Here is a 23,432-nt window from a genome sequence, read left to right as displayed (position 1 = left end):
CTGGCACATTTAGGCACATTTTCAAAAAAACTTGCCATTTTATTCAGTGGGAAAGTTATTCATTGGTTATATATATACTGGGGTCCAAAATTATTGGGACACTCACTTTTTTTTCTGAAAACCCACAATATTTTTGCTGCATATTCCATCAGACATTGGGAAAGTCATATTTATGTCAATTTCAGCTTCATCTTCTGTGACCATGTTCCAACCTTGTTAGGTTTATATAGGCTTCAGTATGAGTGTTCAATTAGGGGGCAGGGCAATGTTCAATCAGGCCTAATTGAAGTGATGGTCATTTTTGTTCACTTGTCTGCACTCAATAAGTATGTAGGTACCTTTTAAAATTAAGTTAATGTCATGGAATTGTCAGTTTGTTCGGCAGAATTAATGTTATACATATTAGTAGAATGTTGGAAATAAGGGTAGTCATCAGGCAATCATGTGCCAACCACATAAAGAGATGTTTTGAAAATGTTAATAGTTGCCTGGTGCCTTTGTGCTGTTAATGAGTCCCACTTTTATGGAATTATCTATAATATTATTATATTATTACTCATATACAAATAAGCGGCAGGGCTCACCGGTTTCTGGGTCCTCCCACAGGGCGGAGATTTTGGCCACGTAGGGCAGAGACTTCTTCCTGGGCCCTGAGCGGAGCAGCACAGTGTCGCGCACCTGGATGAGCTCTCCATCCCGCTGCACCCCCTCATAACACCTGCGAAGAGCCGTCTCCTCCTCCCCCTGAAGGCCATCCACAAACAGTGCTCACACACACACCCAGCAGCACCCGCACACACACACCCAGCAACACACTCACACACACCCAGTAGCACCCGCACACACACACCCAGCAACACACACACACCCAGCAGCACCCACACACCCACCCAGCAACACCCACTCACACTCACACCCAGCAACACCCGCACACACACACCCAGCAACACCCGCACACACACACCCAGCAACACACTCACACACACACCCAGCAACACACTCACACACACACCCAGCAACACACTCACACCCAGCAGCACCCACACACCCACCCAGCAACACCCACTCACACACACACCGAGCAACACACACACACCCAGCAGCACCCGCACTCACACACACCCAGCAACACCCGCACACACACACCCAGCAACACCCGCACACACACACCCAGCAGCACCCACACACCCACCCAGCAACACCCACTCACACTCACACTCACACCCAGCAGCACCCGCACTCACACACACCCAGCAACACACTCACACACACACCCAGCAGCACCCGCACACACACACCCAGCAACACAATCACACACACACCCAGCAACACACTCACACACACACCGAGCAACACACCCGCACACACACACCCAGCAGCACCCACACACCCACCCAGCAACACCCACTCACACTCACACTCACACCCAGCAGCACCCGCACACACACCCAGCAACACCCACTCACACTCACACTCAGCAGCACCCGCACTCACACACACCCAGCAACACACTCACACACACACCCAGCAGCACCCGCACACACACACCCAGCAACACACTCACACACACACCGAGCAACACACACTCACACACACACCGAGCAACACACTCACACCCAGCAACACCCACTCACACTCACACTCACACCCAGCAGCACCCGCACTCACACACACACCGAGCAACACACTCACACCCAGCAGCACACACGCACACACACACCGAGCAACACACTCACACCCAGCAGCACACACTCACACACACACTCACCCAGCAACACACACTCACACACCCAGCAACACCCGCACACACACTCACACTCACACCCAGCAGCACATACTCACACTCACACCCAGCAGCACCCACACACACACACACAGCAACACCCACACACCCGGCAGCACACACTCACTCACACACACACCCAGCAGCACACACTCACACACCCAGCAACACCCACACACCCGGCAGCACACACTCACTCACACACACCCGGCAGCACACACTCACACACACACACACCCAGCAGCACACACTCACACACCCAGCAGCACATACTCACACACACACACCCAGCAACACCCACACACCCAGCATCACACACTCACACACCCAGCAACACCCGCACACCCGGCAGCACACACTCACACTCACACCCAGCAGCACACACTCAAACTCACACACACACCCAGCAACATACAAGCATAAAAGCAACACCTGCCTGTATTGTATTGTATTCAGGATTTCTTTTCTGTTCATGACAATTTTTATGTTAGGCACTTAAACACTCCCTCCAACACTGACAGCGAGGCTACGCGGGGCTACACGGGGCTATGCGCACGCCAGCCCCTGGTCTAAACGTTTTTAGCAGCCTGATGCTTCTTGGTTAAAGTGTGCTCAGTGTTGGCAAGTCTTCATTTTCATTTTAACTGTTATAATGAAATGTGCTGATCTGTTGGGAGAATATGTAGAGGATGCTGTGCACAACCAAGTTAAAATAAAAAACTACTGGAGCAACATGGACAGAAGAACATTTTAACTTAATTCCATCGCTGCTTTAAACATGCAAATGTGAAATATTTACCAGCCCTTGTGAAATCAAACGCACTGTGCAGCGGGGCACTCACCACGATGAAGACCTCCTTCTCGGTGGGCACGCCAACGGGCAGCCAGCCATTGGTGGCGCGGCGGCGGGAGATTCTCTGCTGCTTGCTGGTGTTGGCGGTGTGGCCAGGCGCCAGCTGGCCGTCTTTGATGTGGGGGCAACCGCTGGAGCTGCGCACGCCGGAGCGCGAGCCGCTCGGGGGCTTGGCGCTCTGTGGACACTCCCGTGCCACGCGCAACTGCACCGCCGGCTGGCTCGGGTCGGACAGCAGCGTCTGCACGGCGGGAGGCACACTGGGTACGGGGCAGCTGGAGAGGGGCAGGGCCGGCCACACCGGGATGGAGGGGCTGCGGTCCTCCAGCGAGGCGGGGAACTCCTCTGCGGGGGAGCGCGGGATTCAGTCAGTGCTACACACCGCTACGCGCACCGCCAGGCACAGCTACGCACACCGCTACGCACACCACTACACACACCACAACGCGCACCGCCATGCACCACTACGCAGACCGCAACACACCGCTACGCGCACTACCATGAACAGCTATGCACACCGCTACGCACACCGCTACGTGCACCGCCATGCACCGCTACGCACACCGCAACACACCGCTACGCACACCACAACACACCTCTACGCACACCACCACACACTGCGGCGCACACTGATACACGCACTGGCACACACCGCTATGCATACTGCTACGCACCTGCTACGCGCACACACACACACACACACACACTTAGGATACTATTGCACAGGCACACATACAGGCATTACTGGTAAATTTCCCTCTCATTGTCAATCCATTATTTCTGCTTACTTTCTCTTAGGGTAGTAAAAGTCCTTTTACAAAAACATAACATTTTGTGATGTCCTGACTGCAAATGGCAGAAACACATCTTTGTTTAATTTTAAAAATGCTAAACTGCACTTCTCTAATTCTAAATACTAAAAGGCAAAATATTCCTTTTTCAATGAAACAAACAGAAATCAAGATCAGTTGTTTCTGTCAAATCTGCAGTCTCAGTCCACCAAAGGCCATCAGCCAACCCTAACCCCTAAACCTAGCCCTAACCACCTCTGACTTCCCACAAGCTTTCGCCTTCTTCTGCGCACTCAGAGCAGCTGACTTTAAGTCTCATCCTCTGTGGCATGGGAAACGCAACAGAATGTAGGGAACACACCATAATTATTAAACAGTGTTGTTTACAAATTCATTTTTTTTTTTCTCACACAACTGAATATACTGCACTTGCCGTCCAAGGCTGATCTGAGCTACCGCTAAACCCAAGACCAAAGCCCAAATTTTGTGGTAAAACTGTTTTAAGGAACAGGGATACAACAACCCTCAAGTACAGAAAAAAGCAGGAGATATTAAGCTGGTTTACAGGGTTCAATATGAACTAATGTTTAAAGGTCAATTTTGATGTTGTTTATTACTTGAAAAGTAACGATAAGTCAAATGATTCCAAAGAAACATAAGCGATAACAGCACACACACAAATGTAATGCAGGGACACACACTACACCTGAATGCATGCACACACGCACACACACACACACACACACACACACACACACACGCACGCGCACACACACACATACACACGCATGCACGCACGCGCACACACACACATACACAAGCATGCACGCACGCACGCACGCACACACACACACACGCACACACTACACCTGAATGCACACACACACGCACGCAAACACGCACGCACGCACACACACACACACACGCACACACTACACCTGAACGCGCACACACAGACACACACTCACGAACGCGCGCACACACACAAATGCAATGCAGGGACACACACTACACCTGAATGCATGCACACACACGCACACACACACACACACACACGCACGCACGCACACACATACACATGCATGCACGCACGCGCACACACACATACACACGCATGCACGCACGCACGCACGCACGCACGCACGCACACACTACACCTGAATGCACACACACACGCACGCACGCACACACGCGCATACACACGCACACACACACACTACACCTGAATGCACACACACTACACCTGAATACACACACGCACACGAGCACACGCACGCACGCGCACACGCACGCACGCGCACACGCACACACGCGCACACGCACACACGCGCACGCACAGGTGGCACAACAGAACTGCTGTGATGCATGTGGCCAGCAGGAGGCACTGCTGTGTAATTCTGGGAAAGCACCCGCAGTTATGGATGCGGTGTGCAAATATTCTGATCAATGTCTAAAACAATGACTTAAACTACTGTTCCAGTCAAAGACACCTGGAAGTAAGTGGAGAACAACTGATCTGTGCTCTACAACATGCAAAATCCACTCAGAGCACAGATCGCACAGAGCGTTACCCAGAGCACGAACTGACTGCGTTTCAGAGCTGAATGTGCTAAAATGAGGCCTGCCTGTGCGTGTGTAGGGTTCGCCCGGGGAGTAGACCTGTAGGGCTGACACAGCAGAGGCAGCAATGGTGGTTTTGTGTGGTGTGTTGTGATGGGCGTGGTCCATGGGTCTGGGTGGGACCTCAGATTAAAAGGCTGTAGGGGGTCAGGGGTCAGCTGGAGGTGGAGGAGGGAAAGGTAACCAAGGAAACCAAGGGGGCTGTATTTACAGTGGCTTGTATGTATGAGTAGAGGGTGTGGATAGGGAAGGGGGTGTTGGAGAGCTGCCAAGAGGCACCCAGCTCAGCATGTGAAGTCTCCAGCCGAGCTCACTGTGGAGAATGAGCCTGCAGCACAAAGGCAATGCCAACCCCTCACCAGCAGAGGGCAGTAACCAACAACTGCATCCAAAGTAAATCACTGCTACAGCTCCAACTTGGGCTGCTGACCGCGATGGGCTGGACTTCAGGTCAGCCTGGCTTGCTGACTTTATGACTTTATGCACTTTCTTCACGTTAAACCAACAGTTGCCATTACTTCAACAAGTTGTTAAAACTCACTCTTATTTATAACAGTACTAAGTTCAAAAACTAAAGTAATAAAGTTACATAATATATAGATATACATAAACAATAGTAAAGGAAAGTGTATCATTATTTTTCAAAGTCTCATTTGGGATCCGTGGGTGGGTTGCGGGAAATTTCAATTGGGTTACCAAACCAAACTGCAGATCAATCTCAAAACTGCATTTCTACCTGCAATACACCTCATAGCCACATGAGGCAGTATACTGTGGTGTGCTCTGTCAATCCGATGCTGTGTCAGAGAGCATGCTGTCTGCACTGCGAGCACCGCCTCCTTTTTCAGAGTAAAATCTGGGTGTGTCATACGCACCTGCACAGACCCAGTGCCAGCAACCACTCTCATTTACCAACAGTTTCCAACTTCAATTCAAAAAGTGATTTTGACAGTCGGACGAACCAAATTTATTTGATAGTTTTGATGGTACTGATGTCAATGTATTAAATAAGAAATTAAAATGGGACATTTTAACTGCATGTTCAGTGTCTTTTGTTTAACTTTTATTGTTATTTGGGTTGCAGTTTGTTGTTGATGTAGATTGTTGATATAGGAAGGCTTAAGTATTTATCATACGTTATCTTGCTATTCATAGCTTTAGCAAGTAGCTAAAACAAGCATACTCATTGTCATGTGATGGCTTTTTATTAAACTGTTTATGAATTTAATTACGAATTACGAACTTAAATTTCCAATGCTGTATAAGGGTGGTCCTGAGCTAATGGGCTGCTGGGAAGATGAAGCCACATCTCCCCTGACCTCTGCCCCTCAACAGGACCAGCCAATCACTGTGCACAATGTGCAGGCTGATAAAAGCCCTCAGGAATGAGTCAAACTCAGCTTTAACACCTTCCACGCAGCCCCTGTAAGGGCTTTTCAATTCCAAAGAGCAGTGGGATCTGAGGGACCGCAGTCGCAGGCTGTCGCACATAGTCACACACAGCTATACACAGCTATACACAGCCATAGACAGCTACACACAGCCACACACAGCTACACACAGCTATACACAGCTACACACAGCTATACACAGCCATAGACAGCTACACACAGCCACACACAGCTATACACAGCTACACACAGCTATACACAGCCATAGACAGCTATACACAGCCATAGACAGCTACACACAGCCACACACAGCCACACACAGCTACACAGCTACACACAGCTACACACAGCTACACACAGCTATACACAGCCATAGACAGCTACACGCAGCTATACACAGCCATACACAGCCACACACAGCTATACACAGCCATAGACAGCTACACGCAGCTATACACAACCACACACAGCCACACGCAGCTATACACAGCCATACACAGCCACACACAGCTATACACAGCCATAGACAGCTACACGCAGCTACACACAGCCACACACACACAGCTACACACAGCTACACACAGCTATACACAGCCACACACAGCTACACACAGCTATACACAGCTATACACAGCCACACACAGCTATACACAGCTACACACAGCCATAGAAAGCTACACACAGCTATACACAGCTACACACAGCCATAGAAAGCTACACACAGCTATACACAGCCAGACACAGCTATACACAGCCATAGACAGCTACACACAGCCACACACAGCCATAGAAAGCCACACACAGCTATACACAGCCATAGACAGCTACACGCAGCTATACACAGCCACACACAGCCACACGCAGCTATACACAGCTATACACAGCCACACGCAGCTACACACAGCCACACACACACAGCTACACACAGCTACACACAGCTACACACAGCTACACACAGCCACACACAGCCACACACAGCCATAGACAGCTACATGCAGCTATACACAGCTATACACAGCTATACACAGCCATACACAGTCATACACAGTCATACACAGCTACACACACACAGCTACACACAGCTACACACAGCCACACACAGCTATACACAGCCATAGACAGCTACATGCAGCTACACACAGCCACACACACACAGCTACACGCAGCTACACGCAGCTACACACAGCCATAGAAAGCCACACACAGCTATACACAGCCATAGATAGCTACACACAGCCACACACAGCTATACACAGCTACACACAGCTATACACAGCCATAGACAGCTACACACAGCCACACACAGCTATACACAGCCATAGACAGCTACACACAGCCACACACAGCTATACACAGCTACACACAGCTACACGCAGCTACACACAGCCATAGAAAGCCACACACAGCTACACACAGCTACACACAGCCACACACAGCCACACACAGCCATAGAAAGCCACACACAGCTATACACAGCTACACACAGCTATACACAGCCATAGACAGCTACACACAGCCACACACAGCCACACACAGCTATACACAGCTACACACAGCCATAGAAAGCCACACACAGCTACACACAGCTACACACAGCTATACACAGCCAGACAGCTATACACAGCCACACACACACAGCTACACACAGCCACACACAGCTACACACAGCTATACACAGCTACACACAGCCATAGAAAGCCACACACAGCTACACACAGCTACACACAGCTATACACAGCCAGACAGCTATACACAGCCACACACAGCTATACACAGCTATACACAGTTATACACAGTTATACACAGCCATAGACAGCTACACGCAGCTACACGCAGCCACACGCAGCCACACGCAGCCACACGCAGCTATACACAGCCACACACAGCTATACACAGCTACACACAGCTACACACAGCCAGACAGCTATACACAGCCACACACAGCTATACACAGCTATACACAGCCATACACAGCTATACACAGCCACACACAGCCACACACAGCTATACACAGCTATACACAGCTATACACAGCTATACACAGCTATACACAGCTACACACAGCTACACACAGCTATACACAGCTACACACAGCTACACACAGCTATACACAGCCAGACAGCTATACACAGCCACACACAGCTATACACAGCCACACACAGCTACACGCAGCTATACACAGCCACACACAGCCACACGCAGCCACACGCAGCCACACGCAGCTATACACAGCTACATGCAGCTACACGCAACCACACATACACAGCTACACACAGCCATAGAAAGCCACACACAGCTATACACAGCCAGACAGCTATACACAGCTACACACAGCTACACACAGCCACACACAGCTACACACAGCTATACACAGCCATAGACAGCTACACGCAGCTACACACAGCCACACACAGCCACACGCAGCTACATGCAGCTATACACAGCTACACGCAGCTATACACAGCCACACACAGCCACACACAGCTACACGCAGCCACACGCACACAGCTATACACAGCCATAGACAGCTGCACACAGCCACACACAGCCACACACAGTCATACGCAGCTACATGCAGCCATGTGTGATGCAAACAGCATGGGCAGTTCAGCCTGGTGTTCAGGCCTGCCTAAGGAGCAGCAGACACAGCTGCTAACCTCACAATGAAGGAAAACAACTGCCACCATCTCCACCTGTGGCTATAACTCTCTCCTTTTCACCTGAGTGATGGCTGGACATCCTGTCTGAGAGGACGTGAGTAATTGGGAATGTAGAGTAAGTGCGCAGACCCCCCCCCCCCCCCCCCCCCCCCAAGAGTACTCCTTCAACCAACTGCAGGAGACATATAGAGGGTCTAAAAATAGTCCTGATCCTCGTCACAATGTTATTATGATATTATCTTCCAAAATATGAAATTAGGTGGGGGGAGGTACTTGATGGAGCAGAGTCCCTGCTTACAAAAAACGCCCTATTGCCCCTAACATGCCCACACACATTCGCGGTACAGGGTGCCACACCGCCAGTTGCCTGAGAGGGGAAAGTACAAACACGTTTCGGGTGAGTAAAACTGGCCAGTGACCTGTCAATCTGGGCAAGTGACAATCAGTAAATTTAACACTTCAGTTTGCATAGGAATAGATAGGATAGAGAGGAAGGTAGACTAGAAATAAAGCTTGAAGAGATATGTTTTCAGGAGTCTGTTGTGGGAATCTCTGCTGGTTAATATAGCCAGTTAGTTAGCCATGTATTATAGCTATCTAACAAGTAAATTAGTTAGCTAGCAAGCTGACATTCAGTATGCTTATCTTAGCTAACTAGCCAGCTAGCTATAGTCCTTAAGGAAAAAAAGCAGTTTGTACCACGGTTACACACACTAAGCAGCTCAGCGAGGACTCTTATATGAGACTCAAGGTCTTTCATTTGTAGTATTTTCTGTTATAGAGATGTATTAGTCTGAACCACATGTCCAACAAAAGGAGAAGGAAACCCTGCAGCCCTTCCCTTCACTTACCAGTTTTGATTTTGTGGGCGCAACCAGAACAGCCCGTATTGTAAGAGCAGCCCCTGCTGGCCATGGGCTGCATGGCTCTGTAGGCATAGCCGCTGACCCTGCAGGCCTCCCCAAAGCAGGGTGACCCGACCGAGCCACAGAAGGCTGGATGTGGGATTCCTGAGGCGTGCGAGACCGAAGAGGCCAGCAGCTTGGAGCTGGGGACCCCGCCGCTGCACAGAGTGAGGGGCGGTACAGAGGAGGCGGGGTACGGCATGGGGCCCGTGCTCGGGGGGGGCGTGGAGGCCCTGGGGTGGGCGATGTGGACATAGTAGCCAGGGAAGCAGGGGTAAGGGTGCGTGCCAATGGCCAAGGCGGGGTGTGTCAGCGAGTGGGGAGGGGGCGGGAACTCCTGCTTGAGCGAGGACTGGGAATGGTCCTCTGGCTCGCTGTACGTCTGACGGCCAAGGAACAGGGCCAGTCCTCCGCGGCAGTACTTTACACTGCCCTCCTGGGCACAACAGTAGAAGGAATTGACCTCAGTCTCCGTCTGCTCCTCTTTGACCGGCTGTAGAGGATAACCCAGCACGGTTCGGCACAGGTAGGATTTGGTGAAGCCGTGCCCCCCTGCAGTCCCCTCCCACTCCACCTCAGGGTGGAGGGCTTCCTTCTTACACACGGCGCAACCCCCCTGAGACAGTGCCTTCGGCTGCCCGTGCGCTCTCTGCTGCTGTTTCCGTGATTTTGGGTGCGGGTGTTTCCCCCGCTGTGTCCCGCAAACCTCTTTGCAATCTGTCTTGAGTCGTCTTTTGGCACCAGAGGAGGCGCTAGTGAGCTTTAGCAGAGCAGCAGCATTGAGTCCTGCCAAGCGCCGGGGGGCTGGACTGTCCAGGCTAATCCCCTCAAGGCCCCCACCCTCTAGCTTTGCCTTCTTGTGCTGTTTGTGGCTTCCGCACAGCTGGGATTTCTGCGACTTGGAGCCCTTCTGAGCCTCCAGTCCTTTGCGAGGAGCTGCCACATCCTTGGCTTGTTCCCTGGAAGAGGCGCATTCTCCATTCAGCCGGTGCTGCTGCTGCTTCTTGGCCAGTCTGGCTGTCTGCTGGGGGTCCTCCCTCTCCAGTAACAGGCTGTTGACGGCCTCGGCATTGAGAGAGGCCAGCCTGCGTTTGCGTGGCTCCAGGGCGGGTGGGTACAGGACAGGTTTTTCAGGTTTTGGTTTGTTTTTTGGTTCCAGTGCCAGGAGACACGTTCTGCGGGCCTTCTTGCCGCAGCTGAGGGGCATGCTGAACTCTTGTGCAGAAACGGCACTCTGATCCTCTCCAGCGGGGAGGCTGTCGGGCGCGCTGTCCTGGCCCGCCCCCTGCACTCCGCTCGCCTCCAGGCGGGTCAGCAGCACCCGACAGCTGCGTGTCCCCACCTCAGACACGCCCACCCTCCCCCTCAGTGGGTACAGCTTCCTGTCCTGCTCCACACTCAGGTCCTTCATTTCTTTAAATCTGCCTCTCTTGGCCACGCCCTGCTTGGTCCTGCCTTCTCCCAGTGGGCACTCGGGCCAGGCTCCGCCCATCGTTTCACCATGCGGCCCGCCCCCGACCTGGTCCCCACCTTCACTCTGATACTGGCTCAGAGAATCTTTCTGCCGCGCATGGGTCATCACATAGCTCCACACTGAGCCTGAGGAGAGACACAAAACTCAAGTTAAAATTCAAAACAGCAGGTGCCACAGAAACACTCAAACATGTCACTAAACTTTGCAAACTCATCTTTGACATGGTGATGATGTCAGCCATCTACAGTCAATCCTCTTAAAATAAATACATTAAAAATTTAAAAAATCACAATCTTGCAGTCACATCTACAAAAGATCCCATTGAAGGTCACTGCATATCAACAGTCCACAGTCTTAAGCTTGGTTTATGCTTCTGCATTGTACCCCCGCCGTCGCTTTGACGCCGTCGTGAACCTTTTGAAGTTCTGCGTCGGGGTTGAATGCGTTGCTCTGCATTGCTGTGAAATTCACCACCATAACGCTAGAGGATGTGTGGTTTCTGAAGGGTCAATCACGAAACTCGTTGATTGTTTAGCTTCCCACTTCATTTTTCCGCTCACAGCGAACAATGGCGACCGAAAGGGAAAGAGTGTTGTTGTAGCTGGAAATGACTGATGTAGAACAACAAATGCTTTTATTTGTGCTCGTATTTTCGTACTTCTTTGGTTAAACGCTCCTCAACTTGATCCATGGTTATCGCGCAGAAAACAACTCCAATACGAGCACTTTAAAAATGGCGGTATAGCGGGAGGGAGAAACCGGAAAAGCCAAATGCCGGAAATAATGTACTGAGTGGACCAATCACAGTCTTTGCGGTCTGCGTCGCCTTGACGTGAAGTTACAATTTTTTGCAGGTGCACGTCAGGCGACGGTGGAGGGGTACGCGGCGACGCAGAGGGCTCTGCGGGGGTACGCCGTCGATTCGAAGCAGAAGCATAAATCAGGCTTTAGAAGCTAACAGTGACGAACGTGCATCGTTAATTTTAAAGAGCTGTGTGTGCAGACGGCGCGCCTCACTTTCAGCAGAACGAGGCGATCCACAAGCAAAGTCCTGCAAGCACATACATTAGTAATGTAAATCATATGCTGCACGGTAAAAAGGTTGAATTATATGCATTATTCAATGCTATCAGCTTTTGTGAGGGAATGAAATACTCCTCAGTCCCACTGACTGACTGATAAGCTTGGGAGGTGACAGAAAGCTCCCTTCACCATTATAACATCATTAACTCCTCAAGCCGCTGCACAACAGCCAAATGGAGCCATCCTGCCTATTTACCATTCTAATACTGCTCTTATAAACCATCACAAGAGTAACATACTTTTATTTTTCATATACCTACATGAATATTGTGATATTTAGTGAACTAGCTGATGGGATTTCCCTGACCACTATACAGGCCAGGTGGGAGTTGTGGCCAAAAGACCTCACTGTCCTGCCAAAAGAGAAAGTACAGTATCGTTTCATTAGCAGAGAACATCTTCAATCTCTCAGAGAAGTGGTGCTAATGACCCCCATCATGCTGGAGTTTATAATACAGAAATGCACAGAGAGCTCTGCTGGCTGCAGACAGAGGCATGCTGTGGTCCTGGCTCAGATTTCCGTATCTGAACCCTTAACACAGCCATTATGAGGTATAAAACAAAACCTATCCTGCAGCAGCAAGGCTTAATCAATCTCTCAAACCCAACTGACTACTCTGTGAAGCCTCCAATTTCAAATCTCTGTCCCAACAACAATCCTTTAAGAAAGTAAACTGAAATGATCACCGTATATTTGTATTTATTTCTAGGTAATATAGAAACTAAGTGCATGCTTTCAAACTTGCTACCAAAGTTATTTGAAAACACTATCTAGACACAAAAAAGGTACCTTCAAAATGCCAATTATGGCAATGTTCTTTTGAAAAGAAGACAATAATACTAAGACAGACAAGAACAACACCCAATACCAGTAAGAGAGGGAATGTGAGAGGGCTTGACAACACCCAAAACCAAAAGGATTATTGTTATTTTGAAATTATTCAAAATGAACTGTTATCCAAAATCTTTTTATATATTAACATTATGCAAATACAAACAGTATTATATAAATGTTGTATCAACACAAACTCCCAACTGAAACACCTGCCTCAGTTTTACCCACTCCTGTCTCCTGCCAGCTGGGCAGACAGGAAGGGTTCAGCACCCTGTAGCAGGGACAGGAAGGGCTGTTCCGCTAAGGCCCCTACTGGGACACTGCAATTCCTCCGGGAAACTGAGTTACTGTGTTTTAAATGTTGATGCTGGACATTGTTTAGGATGAACTCAGCAAAAGTGTGAATGACAGTTACAGAAGTTGATATAATGGCATTAATAACAAGAACAACGACAATCTTCAACAAACTCCCGTCAGGCATCTGACGTGGTCATTTTCCCCATTATTTCAGCAACAGATTGTTAATATTTACTTGTTTTGCACGTCCTTTCATTTCAAATCAGCAGAGTGCTGGAGGTCATGTAGAAATTGGGCTGCCCTTCATGTGATGTCATTTCCTCTCTAAGTTCCATGTCATGCTAGCACAGCCAGCTCTGAGCAATAAAATCTGCAGTCAGACCGTTCTCACTCTGAGGGAACGGTAACATGTGCAGAGAGCTGCAGATGCAGGTTTCTACCAGTCACAGATAATACGCACCAGCAGGGCGTAATACGCACCAGCAGGGCATATTACCATACAGAAATATTTGCTTAAAACGGTGGTGATAGAGAGAGCCTGTCCTGATTTCATGTTTGGATTCTCTGGTTCTGTTCTCTGGCAGACTCCATGGGGTCTGACTCTGCGCCGATTTGGCAGGAAGACCACCAAAGTCATCTTTAACGACATCTTTAATAACATAATCACAGCGCAGCCAGCCATACAACCAGCGTGATGCCACCTTGAAGATGTAGCCTAGTGGTATACATCAGAATAATTAATGGAGGAGTTCCTTAATAAGTCCAATAAACAAAAAGGTGACTGAAAGTCAGCAGGGCCCTTTTGCTGACATGAGACTGTTTAAACAACACACTTCCTTCTGGATGGAAATAACTCCTGAATGCTTAGACTCCACAGCATGCGGCTGACCCACTACAGCCCAATCAAAACCCCATTTTACTCGACAGAGTCATCTCCATCTGCTTCATCTGCTCAGCTCACCCAGCTTCAGTAAACCAGATGGCTACTGGTTGAGACTTTTCTCACAGCTGACTTTACCACTTCAAGGGCCCTGCTGGCAGCGGGTGGCTCTGTGCTTTAGGGGAAGAGCATTTCCATTGTAAAAATGCACCCTGCTGGCAGCGGGTGGCTCTGTGCTTTAGGGGAAGAGCATTTCCATTGTAAAAATGCACCCTGCTGTAAGTTCTCTGGCAGTTTCCCATCCCTCCTCTTCAGCTGTGTCAGACCATACCTCACACTTCAACCCCGACAGTGTACAACACCGAGCCAGGTCAGTTTCTCAGACAGGTCCTGCTAAGGTGCCCCACTTACATCCTTCTGACCCCTTTCTGGACATGTGTGCCCCAGAATGTGCCTATCATCTAAACTCATCTCCTCGCTATATGTACAGGGCCTTTCTGATCTCACCAGCCAAATGTCCACCCTCCAGAATCACACACACTGAGAACAGAAACAGGACTGTGTAATTAAAGTAAAATTCACACTGCCTGGCCCAGGGCTGTGGAGTCCTCTCTACCTCTCACTCACACGCTCGCTGTCTGTCACATGCAGTGCCACAGAAACACCTTTAATATGCCACATCTTACAACCAGCGTTGTCAAAGTGCTGTACACAGATTTTTCCAGAGGAAATGAAAAACCAGAAAAAGCCCAAGGGCCAATCTAGGAAAAACTGAAAATTACTCCTTGATCCATAACAAAGAGGCAATCAAGTAAAACTCCTGGAAGATATTTGCATAAAATATCAAAAATAAGCACTGCACTCTTACGCAATGAGGTGTGTGCAGCTCATCATGAATTAGCAATCTGTCTGGCAGTGGTTACAGGGGTGGTTTTGAAGATAGCCCCATGGTTTGTGGATGTTGTCTCAGTTCTGTAGTGGTTGCTGTATTTGCGGATGACTTTTCATCTGAGGGTTGGAGCGGGCCAATAGCACAGCTGATGCAGGCCTGAGGTCTCCCTCTCCTGGGGCTCAGTCGCTCTCTCCCACACGCACTGGACATACAGCTCCTAGCCCATTCTCCTGGACCAGGAACTCTTGTGCTGCTGGCTGACTATTCTGGAATGTTCACACTTTCAGTTTGAATGATCCATCAGTTTGACAGGAAAAACATTCCTGCTTTTAAAAATATACATTTCCATTTACACTGTTTTTCGCACTTCTCTTCTGCTAATTTGGTAAAATTATCTTACAAACACTGTCACCTACATTCCTGGAAGTTCCTGATGGCACAAAGACCAAAAAAGTACACCCAAAACAGCAATCCTGAACACTATATGCTTTCAACAGATCTAGCGCTTGTAAAGTAAACAGGCCTAAGAGGAAGCAAGACCCTGTGAGAGCACCTTGTCATTATTACTGAGATGCTTAAGACCACAAATTCCTGAGGAGCAGTGGAATCACAACTGTTCCTAGCAGTGAGAAAATCTCATGCCCCCAACAACTGCAGGACATGTTTCCCTCCACTGCAGTCTGTGCTTCTGAGAAGGCTGCAGACCATCACACAACACAGAGAAAGAGTGTGTTTCAGCAGGTTTCCTCACACACAGTACTGCTCTGCACTACAACAGCAGACAGAGGAAGTGTTCAGCTCCAGTGGTCTGGGAAAAGAGTGTGATGATGTGGTGGATCTGCTGTGCAATGTCTATCACAGGGGAGGTGAGAAAGCACTGGACTGATGAGACAGTTCCTGCCGAACGCTGCATTCATAGGGGTGTATGTGTTGTAGGGGGAGCAATTACACAGCAGCAATTTCACTGTGCAAAAGGAAAGCTCTCTGAGGCCCTCTACAGGCAGAAACCCACAATTCACACTGGCTGAAATGGGAATTAACTAGTAACTGGTTAGATACAGTACTCAATATAGATGCCTTGGTTTGCTGTTCAGACCACTGTTCTATAGATATCTCAGTTTTAGGTCATCATTTAGTATAAACCAAGAGAGAATAAGATATGTAAAAATATTTTTTTTAATAATGGAATCTGAGCACACCTGCTGTATCATGCAAACCACTTTAAAATTAACACCATAATATGCCTGGTTCCAAATTCAAATACATATTTTAAAAGTTTAAAATTTGTTTCCATCATAATTTAACCATAATGCAATTAGGAGCAAAGAATAATAACAAGAGCCAGCATGATAAGGGCAAACTATGCACCAACCAAGGATAAATATGTCAGCTGCACAGCACAGGTTAGTCTTAAAACTACAGTGACTCCAGAGACACACACACACTTGACAGTTTGTTGAAAACGCTGCTGGCCTATCGCCTGTAGTCAACATAGTGTTTCTTTTAATCAGCCTGTACGTCACCCATAGTTGATTGTTGTCAATCCTGATTAAACACGAAAAATCAGTATCAGCCATTAGTGAGAATATTTTACCTTTGAGCCATTCAGATTTAGTAGCATTTCATTTTACCTGCAGAATGAGCAGTGTCTGTGATTTACAGTGATATCATCATTTCTGCTAACTTGATTGAAGTTCACATTCACACTCAACTCCTCTAACTTTCTGTGCTGGATTAGCAGTGCTCAACATGAATGTTTTTTCTAGCATGCCCAGTCAGGGAAGTGAGTCACAAAGCTACCCTCCCAAACTGAATTTCCACTTCCCTAGATATTGCAGTTTAACTGTAACTGTACAAACTGTTGTTGTTACTGCACTCACCTCATCCTCTCTCAGAGGATGGGATGTGAGTGAGGGGGTGTCTGGTTCCAAACTGGAGACCTTATATCTGATATCAGGGTCGACACCGAGCCGCTGTCACTGGCTCTGGCTTACCTGCCTGTATCACACTGCTTCAGTGGATGCAAGAAACACAAACATGCTACAAACTCATTTTTCAAGAGAAAACATAACATTGCAAACTTAGCTTGCTGGCTGGATAACTTCCAGACTAATAGTTAGCTAAGGCAAGATGGTTGAGTGTTAATTAGCTAGCTGCAAACTAATTTAGTCTACTGTCATATAGCTAATGTTACCAACAGAGCTTACATTTGCTAGCTATATAGGTCAAGCTAATCAGTCAAGTTGGATTGGGCAGTGACACTATTTGTTTTCAGATGAAAAAGATCCAAAAATCCAAATTCACATTTGTAAATCGCTGGAAACTAGTGACTTAGCTAACCACTAGCTAGCTGATTTTCCATTTCAGCTGGCTATGGATATAATATTTAGCTAGCAAGCTGGCTAACTAGCTGAACTACCCCAGTTATAATCAGGAGCCAGCTATAAGACTAAGTAGGTGGTTTGTTACACCTGTTACTTTCTGTAAATCAAACAACAAATGTTAAAAGTGAATTCAACGAGATGCAACTGTAGATGTCACTGCTGTTTGATCACTTTCAGTTATTGGCCAGCAGCCATACCACTCTGTAATACTCTTCTGCCTGACTCTGGAAGCTAAGTGGGTTTAGGCTTGGTTAGTATTTGGATCAGAGAAACACAGGTTGCTGCTGGAAGGGGTATTAACTGGCCAGCAGGTGGCAGGCTTCTCTAGAACTGGACCTAAAAGGAGAAAAATGCCCCAGTGCAGTGAAGGGGACACTGACCTGCAGGAGGATGGTGTCTATAGGATGAGACTTTAAACTGAAGCTCTGACACTCTGTGGTCATAAAAGATCCCACAGTTCTTCTCACACAGAGCAGGGGGTTCCTCAGCTACACCAAAAGCCATTACCTTCCTTTCTCTAATCCACCTGCAACTCTATTCCCATATCTACACTTTAGAGATAACAGGAAGATTTCCATCTCTAAAATTCACATAAATCACGTTTTTCACAAACCAAATTACTGGCGTGCCAATCCTTTGAGTGTTTGGTATTTTACTTTTATTTCTCTTTAAAAAGAGTATGTACCATTATGCCTCAGTGCTACACAGCAGAAGCAAAACCAAGTCACATTCTTGAGCCAAATTCATGTGAAGTTATATGTAGCCATATTTCAACACCTGACTCCCAAAACTGAGACTTAAGTCAAACTCCTGTCCAAATTAATTGACTCAAGCCCACACCTCTGCTAAACAGTGTCCCATTCATCACGACCTTCAGGTCAGAAGTTCAGTTTCCTAACTACTACACTGTACTGCTAAGGCAGTTATATTTGATCAGTAATTATTCTCTTTGTCAAAGAAGCTGCAGAAAAACACATGCATACAGGCATGCAAGCACATTCACACACACTCACGAACATCCCTGCAGGCAACCATACACACACACTCACGAACATCCCTGCAGGCAACCATACACACACACTCACGAACATCCCTGCAGGCAACCATACACACACACTCACGAACATCCCTGCAGGCAACCATACACACACACTCACGAACATCCCTGCAGGCAACCATACACACACACTCACGAACATTCCTGCAGGCAACCATACACACACACTCACGAACATTCCTGCAGGCAACCATACACACACACTCACGAACATCCCTGCAAGCACATTCACACACACTCACGAACATCCCTGCAGGCAACCATACACACACACTCACGAACATCCCTGCAAGCACATTCACACACACTCACGAACATCCCTGCAGGCAACCATACACACACACTCACGAACATCCCTGCAGGCAACCATTCACATTACAGCTAGCTAGCAAGTTGACCTGTATCTTAGAAGTCTGGGCTCACAGACATTGCTCACTGACACACCAGCTAGTGCACTTTCCCGCCATGATCTGCCTGCTTGGCATTGCATTTACAACATATCAACCTTCTAGCAGTACACACCTGAAAAATAACATCTTGCTAGCAAATGTAACCTCCATCACTAACCTTACCCAACGTTACATGTTAGTAGGCTAAACTAGGGCGGCAGTGTAGCATAGTGGTTAAGGAGCAGGACTCGTAACTGAAAGGTTGCCGGTTCCAGTCCCTGCTGGGGCACTGCTGCTGTACCCTTGGGCAAGGTACTTAACCCACAATTGCCTCAGTAAATATCCAGCGGTATAAATGGATAGCATCGTTAATAATAATAAAAAAAAAACTGTAATCTAAGTAAGTCACTCTGGATAAGAATAATGTAATGTAATGTAGTGTGCTGCTAGCTAATGAACACTTGGCCAGCTAACTAGGTATCCTGCTAGTTATCAAGATCGCAAACTACCCTTGGCAATGTTATGTTCTCTCGCAGTGATGATCATTTAGCTACTTTTTAAAGAAAATAATAACTTTCATAATTTTAAGTAGTCTGTACAATTACAGAAAGCTGAACCTAGTAAGCCACAACATCCCTGGAACAATTCCAATGAATCTCTGCATGCAAGCAAATACTCAGGTGATGACAGCATTCTTTTTTTGCACTTTATCTTACAGTTGAACTGTATCTGCCAAAGCACAAATTTAGAGGGTCATAAATGTACATACCTGTTGAACCAAAAACTTGGGGAAAAAAACTTGACAGTGGGTGGATCAGAAGCGCTACAACTAACAGGCTGTGACGCATACCTGCCCAGCCTAACATCTACAGCCGTGCATCAGCAGCCCAGCCTGCGTGTGAAGCACGGTGAAGCGTCTCCAATTACCACCGGATCTACAGTGGGTGTTAAAGTCCTCTGACACGCACACCTGCGGCTCTCCCTCTCCTCAGAGCAGTTTTTATGCTGGGTTGGGGAACATGAAGAGCAGATAAACTACAGAAATGTGGCCTCCACAGGGAAGCCAGTGTGAAGCCTTAGGTGGTGGTTCATCTTTGCTCCAATTTTGGTTCTGTAGATTTGATATTATTATTATTATTATTATTATTAATAATGCATTACAAATACAACACAAAGTGCTTCACAAAACAGACTGGATAAAAAAGTAACAGAAAATAAACAAAAAAACAAAAAGAGCAATAAATAAAATGTTAAGATTTAAAGGGCAAGTGAAAAACTGCACAAAACAGTTTTACATCGCAAGTATTCAAATGCATGTAATTCTTTCATGCAAGGCCTTGTATGACTGAAGATACGTGAATGAAAGCACAGAACTCAGCGACTGTCAGACAGGTGTGACAGTGTTTTAACAGAGCAAAACAAACGGGGAGAACACTGGCTGTCCGGCATCTTTCAGACAGACGCTCGCTGCTTAGGAAAGTTCCCTTCCAGCTATGACCTCACCTCCGGAAAAGGGGACCTGTAAGGACCAACCCCCATCAGTTTATATAAAATCAATCAACTCACTAAATCTATCTACTTAGTATTCGCTGTAGTGTAAAGTGAGCTTTCACACCTGTCAAAGCAAACCCAATAAGATGTATAAACTCTGACCCGGAACATTCTCCCCAATCAAACTATGCATGAAAATCATACAGCATCACTGCACTACTGAGAGCCCAAGAGATGGACACACCTATTGGACAAACTCTGAAAACATCCACATGGAGTCCTGTTATACAATCTATCATTTTAAGAGGTGAGAGTGTCCTGGAGCTCAGGTCTGTGTGTTATTTCCATGTTTCACAGTGGATTGACACAGATTCTAAATCACAGAAGGCACAACCCCTCCTCGCACAGTGGGGACATTTCCATCACATTTCAAAGCTCTGAAATGTGGAAACGCCATGTGTTGGAGTAAATATAACACACGAAGGCCTAGACTTTTTTTCTGCTGAGCAAATTGCTGGTAGATTGAAATGAACCTTTAAAGAACAATGGGTTCCTCAACAATGGGTTCATCGGGTCAATATTATTCTTATGTCGTGCAGGCATTTCTCATTTATGATCCAGTTTATAACAATTCAGAAACAAAATCCAGGCTGCAGACAAGCAGGTGAGAGAGCATGACAGGTGAGAACAAGAGCAAGAAAAAAACCATGGCAAAAAAAAAAAGTCTGGAAAAGTAATGAAAATTCCCACTGTGGGTCTGTTGCCTTTGCATTCAGTTGAGCTTCTGAGGAAGTCTGAAGAGTTTGTTTTCTGGCATATTGTAGCTACATACATACTCATCAAAAGACAAATTTTTGTCTTGATGTTCTCGGTGTACTGCATTTCGCGAAATCACCAAGTATGTGTCAAAATACTTAATATTTATACTATATTCCATATGCAAGTGTATTTAGAATAATGAATATGTATACCATTTTACTGTAAATATCTAATCCCACATTCACCTAACATCTAACAAACAAAAAACCACTAACTTCTCGTATTCTGTAGACTTTTCGTATTATGCAAGTCATGCTTATTACACTGTGTCTGATGGGAAATAGTGATTAAAGTCCTGATATGATAGTTTATTAAGGGGTTTCAAAGAACACACTGTGGTGTAAAAGTGGGCCCCTTCTGAATTTGGTCAGCAAATGTTTGCTTTTGTTTCCTGTCTGATTGTACCATGCCAGCTGATCAATGCTAATGAGCTGTTGATGAAAATAAAAACAAGTTAAAACATCTGCACAGTCAACCTCTGCTTCCTCCAACCCCCAAGCACTGTGTGCACCTCTAGTACTTTTGGTGTAAATAATAACACATTAAGAGAGATATACTGACCGACACTTTAAAGCTTGACAGCTAAAGATATTAACATCTTATTTTACAAAGGAAGCTCAGTCTCTCCTTTATGTATATTGATGAGAATTCAGAAACTTTAATTGTTAATCAGCAAGACCCTGAATACTGAGCCAAGGCATCAGATAGTGCTCTCATGGCTGAACCTTCAAATATTCAGTGTCACCTGAACTGAAACACCTTCACATTTTGGGCTAACTGCATGACGAGAAACACCATGCAAGGATCGACCACTACAGTCAATCCAATGGACCTACATCCCCCGAGATGCAACACCCGGTCCCCACAGTGACCGCATAGTCAGCAGGAAGAGAGGCACCACAGGGCAGATCACTCAATTAAACCCCACATGAATGATGGTTTTGCGCTTGTTAGTCTCACAAAATGAGATGTGAGGACACCTTGAGGAGGCCGTGACCAGGAGCCAGGCACCCGGAGGCCCTGTTCCAGGAACAGTGCGTCCTAATATTTCCTCACTCTGTGCCTCCTGCTGCTGGGGGACATTACTGATGTGGGGCTTCCAGAGAGGCCTCCAGCAAAGCTGGGTCATTAGTCAGCAGTCATAATTTAACTATGGCCAGCTTCCCATAGAGGCTGACTGCTAAGTCACTTGGCTATTTGCTACAACAATTTCAGCAAAACATGCCACAGTATTTCATTATACCCTCACTTTTTACTGCCCCTAAGAAAATACCTTGAACAGACTTTCACACTAGATTCCACAGTCAACAAAACCGTGGCCCTAAAATCAACCACAAAACTGTACACCACATCACAAAATTACATCAATAATTTTAACAATTAACTAGGTTAAGCAGCTATTCTGAGGTTTAGAAAATTTCTGTGATTGCCACCAATGCTGAGGTTTGTAAGAAAAATGGCAGCCCAATGCACAGAAGACACTGCTGTTCAAAGATGCCATTTTTATTTCCTGCTTCTATGATTTATTAAAATTGTTCTTCAATGATTAAAATCAGGGCACCTAATTTTGTATTGTGAGCTTTTGTTTCAATTCAAATGGTTACTTAGCTGTAATCAAAAAAAGCATGAATTAAATATACTGCTGCTTTAATATGCCACCACCGCTATCAATTCTGTCAATACTCAGGCCATTTACTCATTTTGAATTTCTGCCTCAAAATATCCTGGTGAATGCATGTCCATCACTGTTCTTTAAGCTGACCTCCCTTATGTACTTACTCCTCTCTGTGACTTTCTTTCCTTTTCTTTGCTTTTCTCCTGTTCCATC

The 23,432-nt window shown here is 47.0% G+C and overlaps 1 protein-coding gene across 2 annotated transcripts in view; it reads right to left on the bottom strand.

Moving 5' to 3' along the window:
- The window catches only part of bahd1 (bromo adjacent homology domain containing 1), a 65,590-nt gene that overhangs the window by 2,201 nt on the left and 39,957 nt on the right, over positions 1–23,432 (bottom strand). For both annotated transcript variants that reach the window (XM_036542913.1, XM_036542912.1), the window contains exons 2-4: positions 9,950–11,602; positions 2,626–2,981; positions 585–744 (exon numbers count right to left, since the gene is read on the bottom strand). In XM_036542913.1, coding sequence (XP_036398806.1) covers positions 585–744; positions 2,626–2,981; positions 9,950–11,582 — 2,149 coding nt within the window. In that variant the 5' untranslated portion in view covers positions 11,583–11,602. The remainder of the gene's footprint in view (positions 1–584; positions 745–2,625; positions 2,982–9,949; positions 11,603–23,432) is intronic.

This window comes from Megalops cyprinoides, chromosome 12 (assembly GCF_013368585.1).
Source record: "Megalops cyprinoides isolate fMegCyp1 chromosome 12, fMegCyp1.pri, whole genome shotgun sequence".
NCBI classification, from domain to species: Eukaryota; Metazoa; Chordata; class Actinopteri; order Elopiformes; family Megalopidae; genus Megalops; species Megalops cyprinoides.
This window is presented reverse-complemented; position numbering and strand designations above follow the sequence as displayed.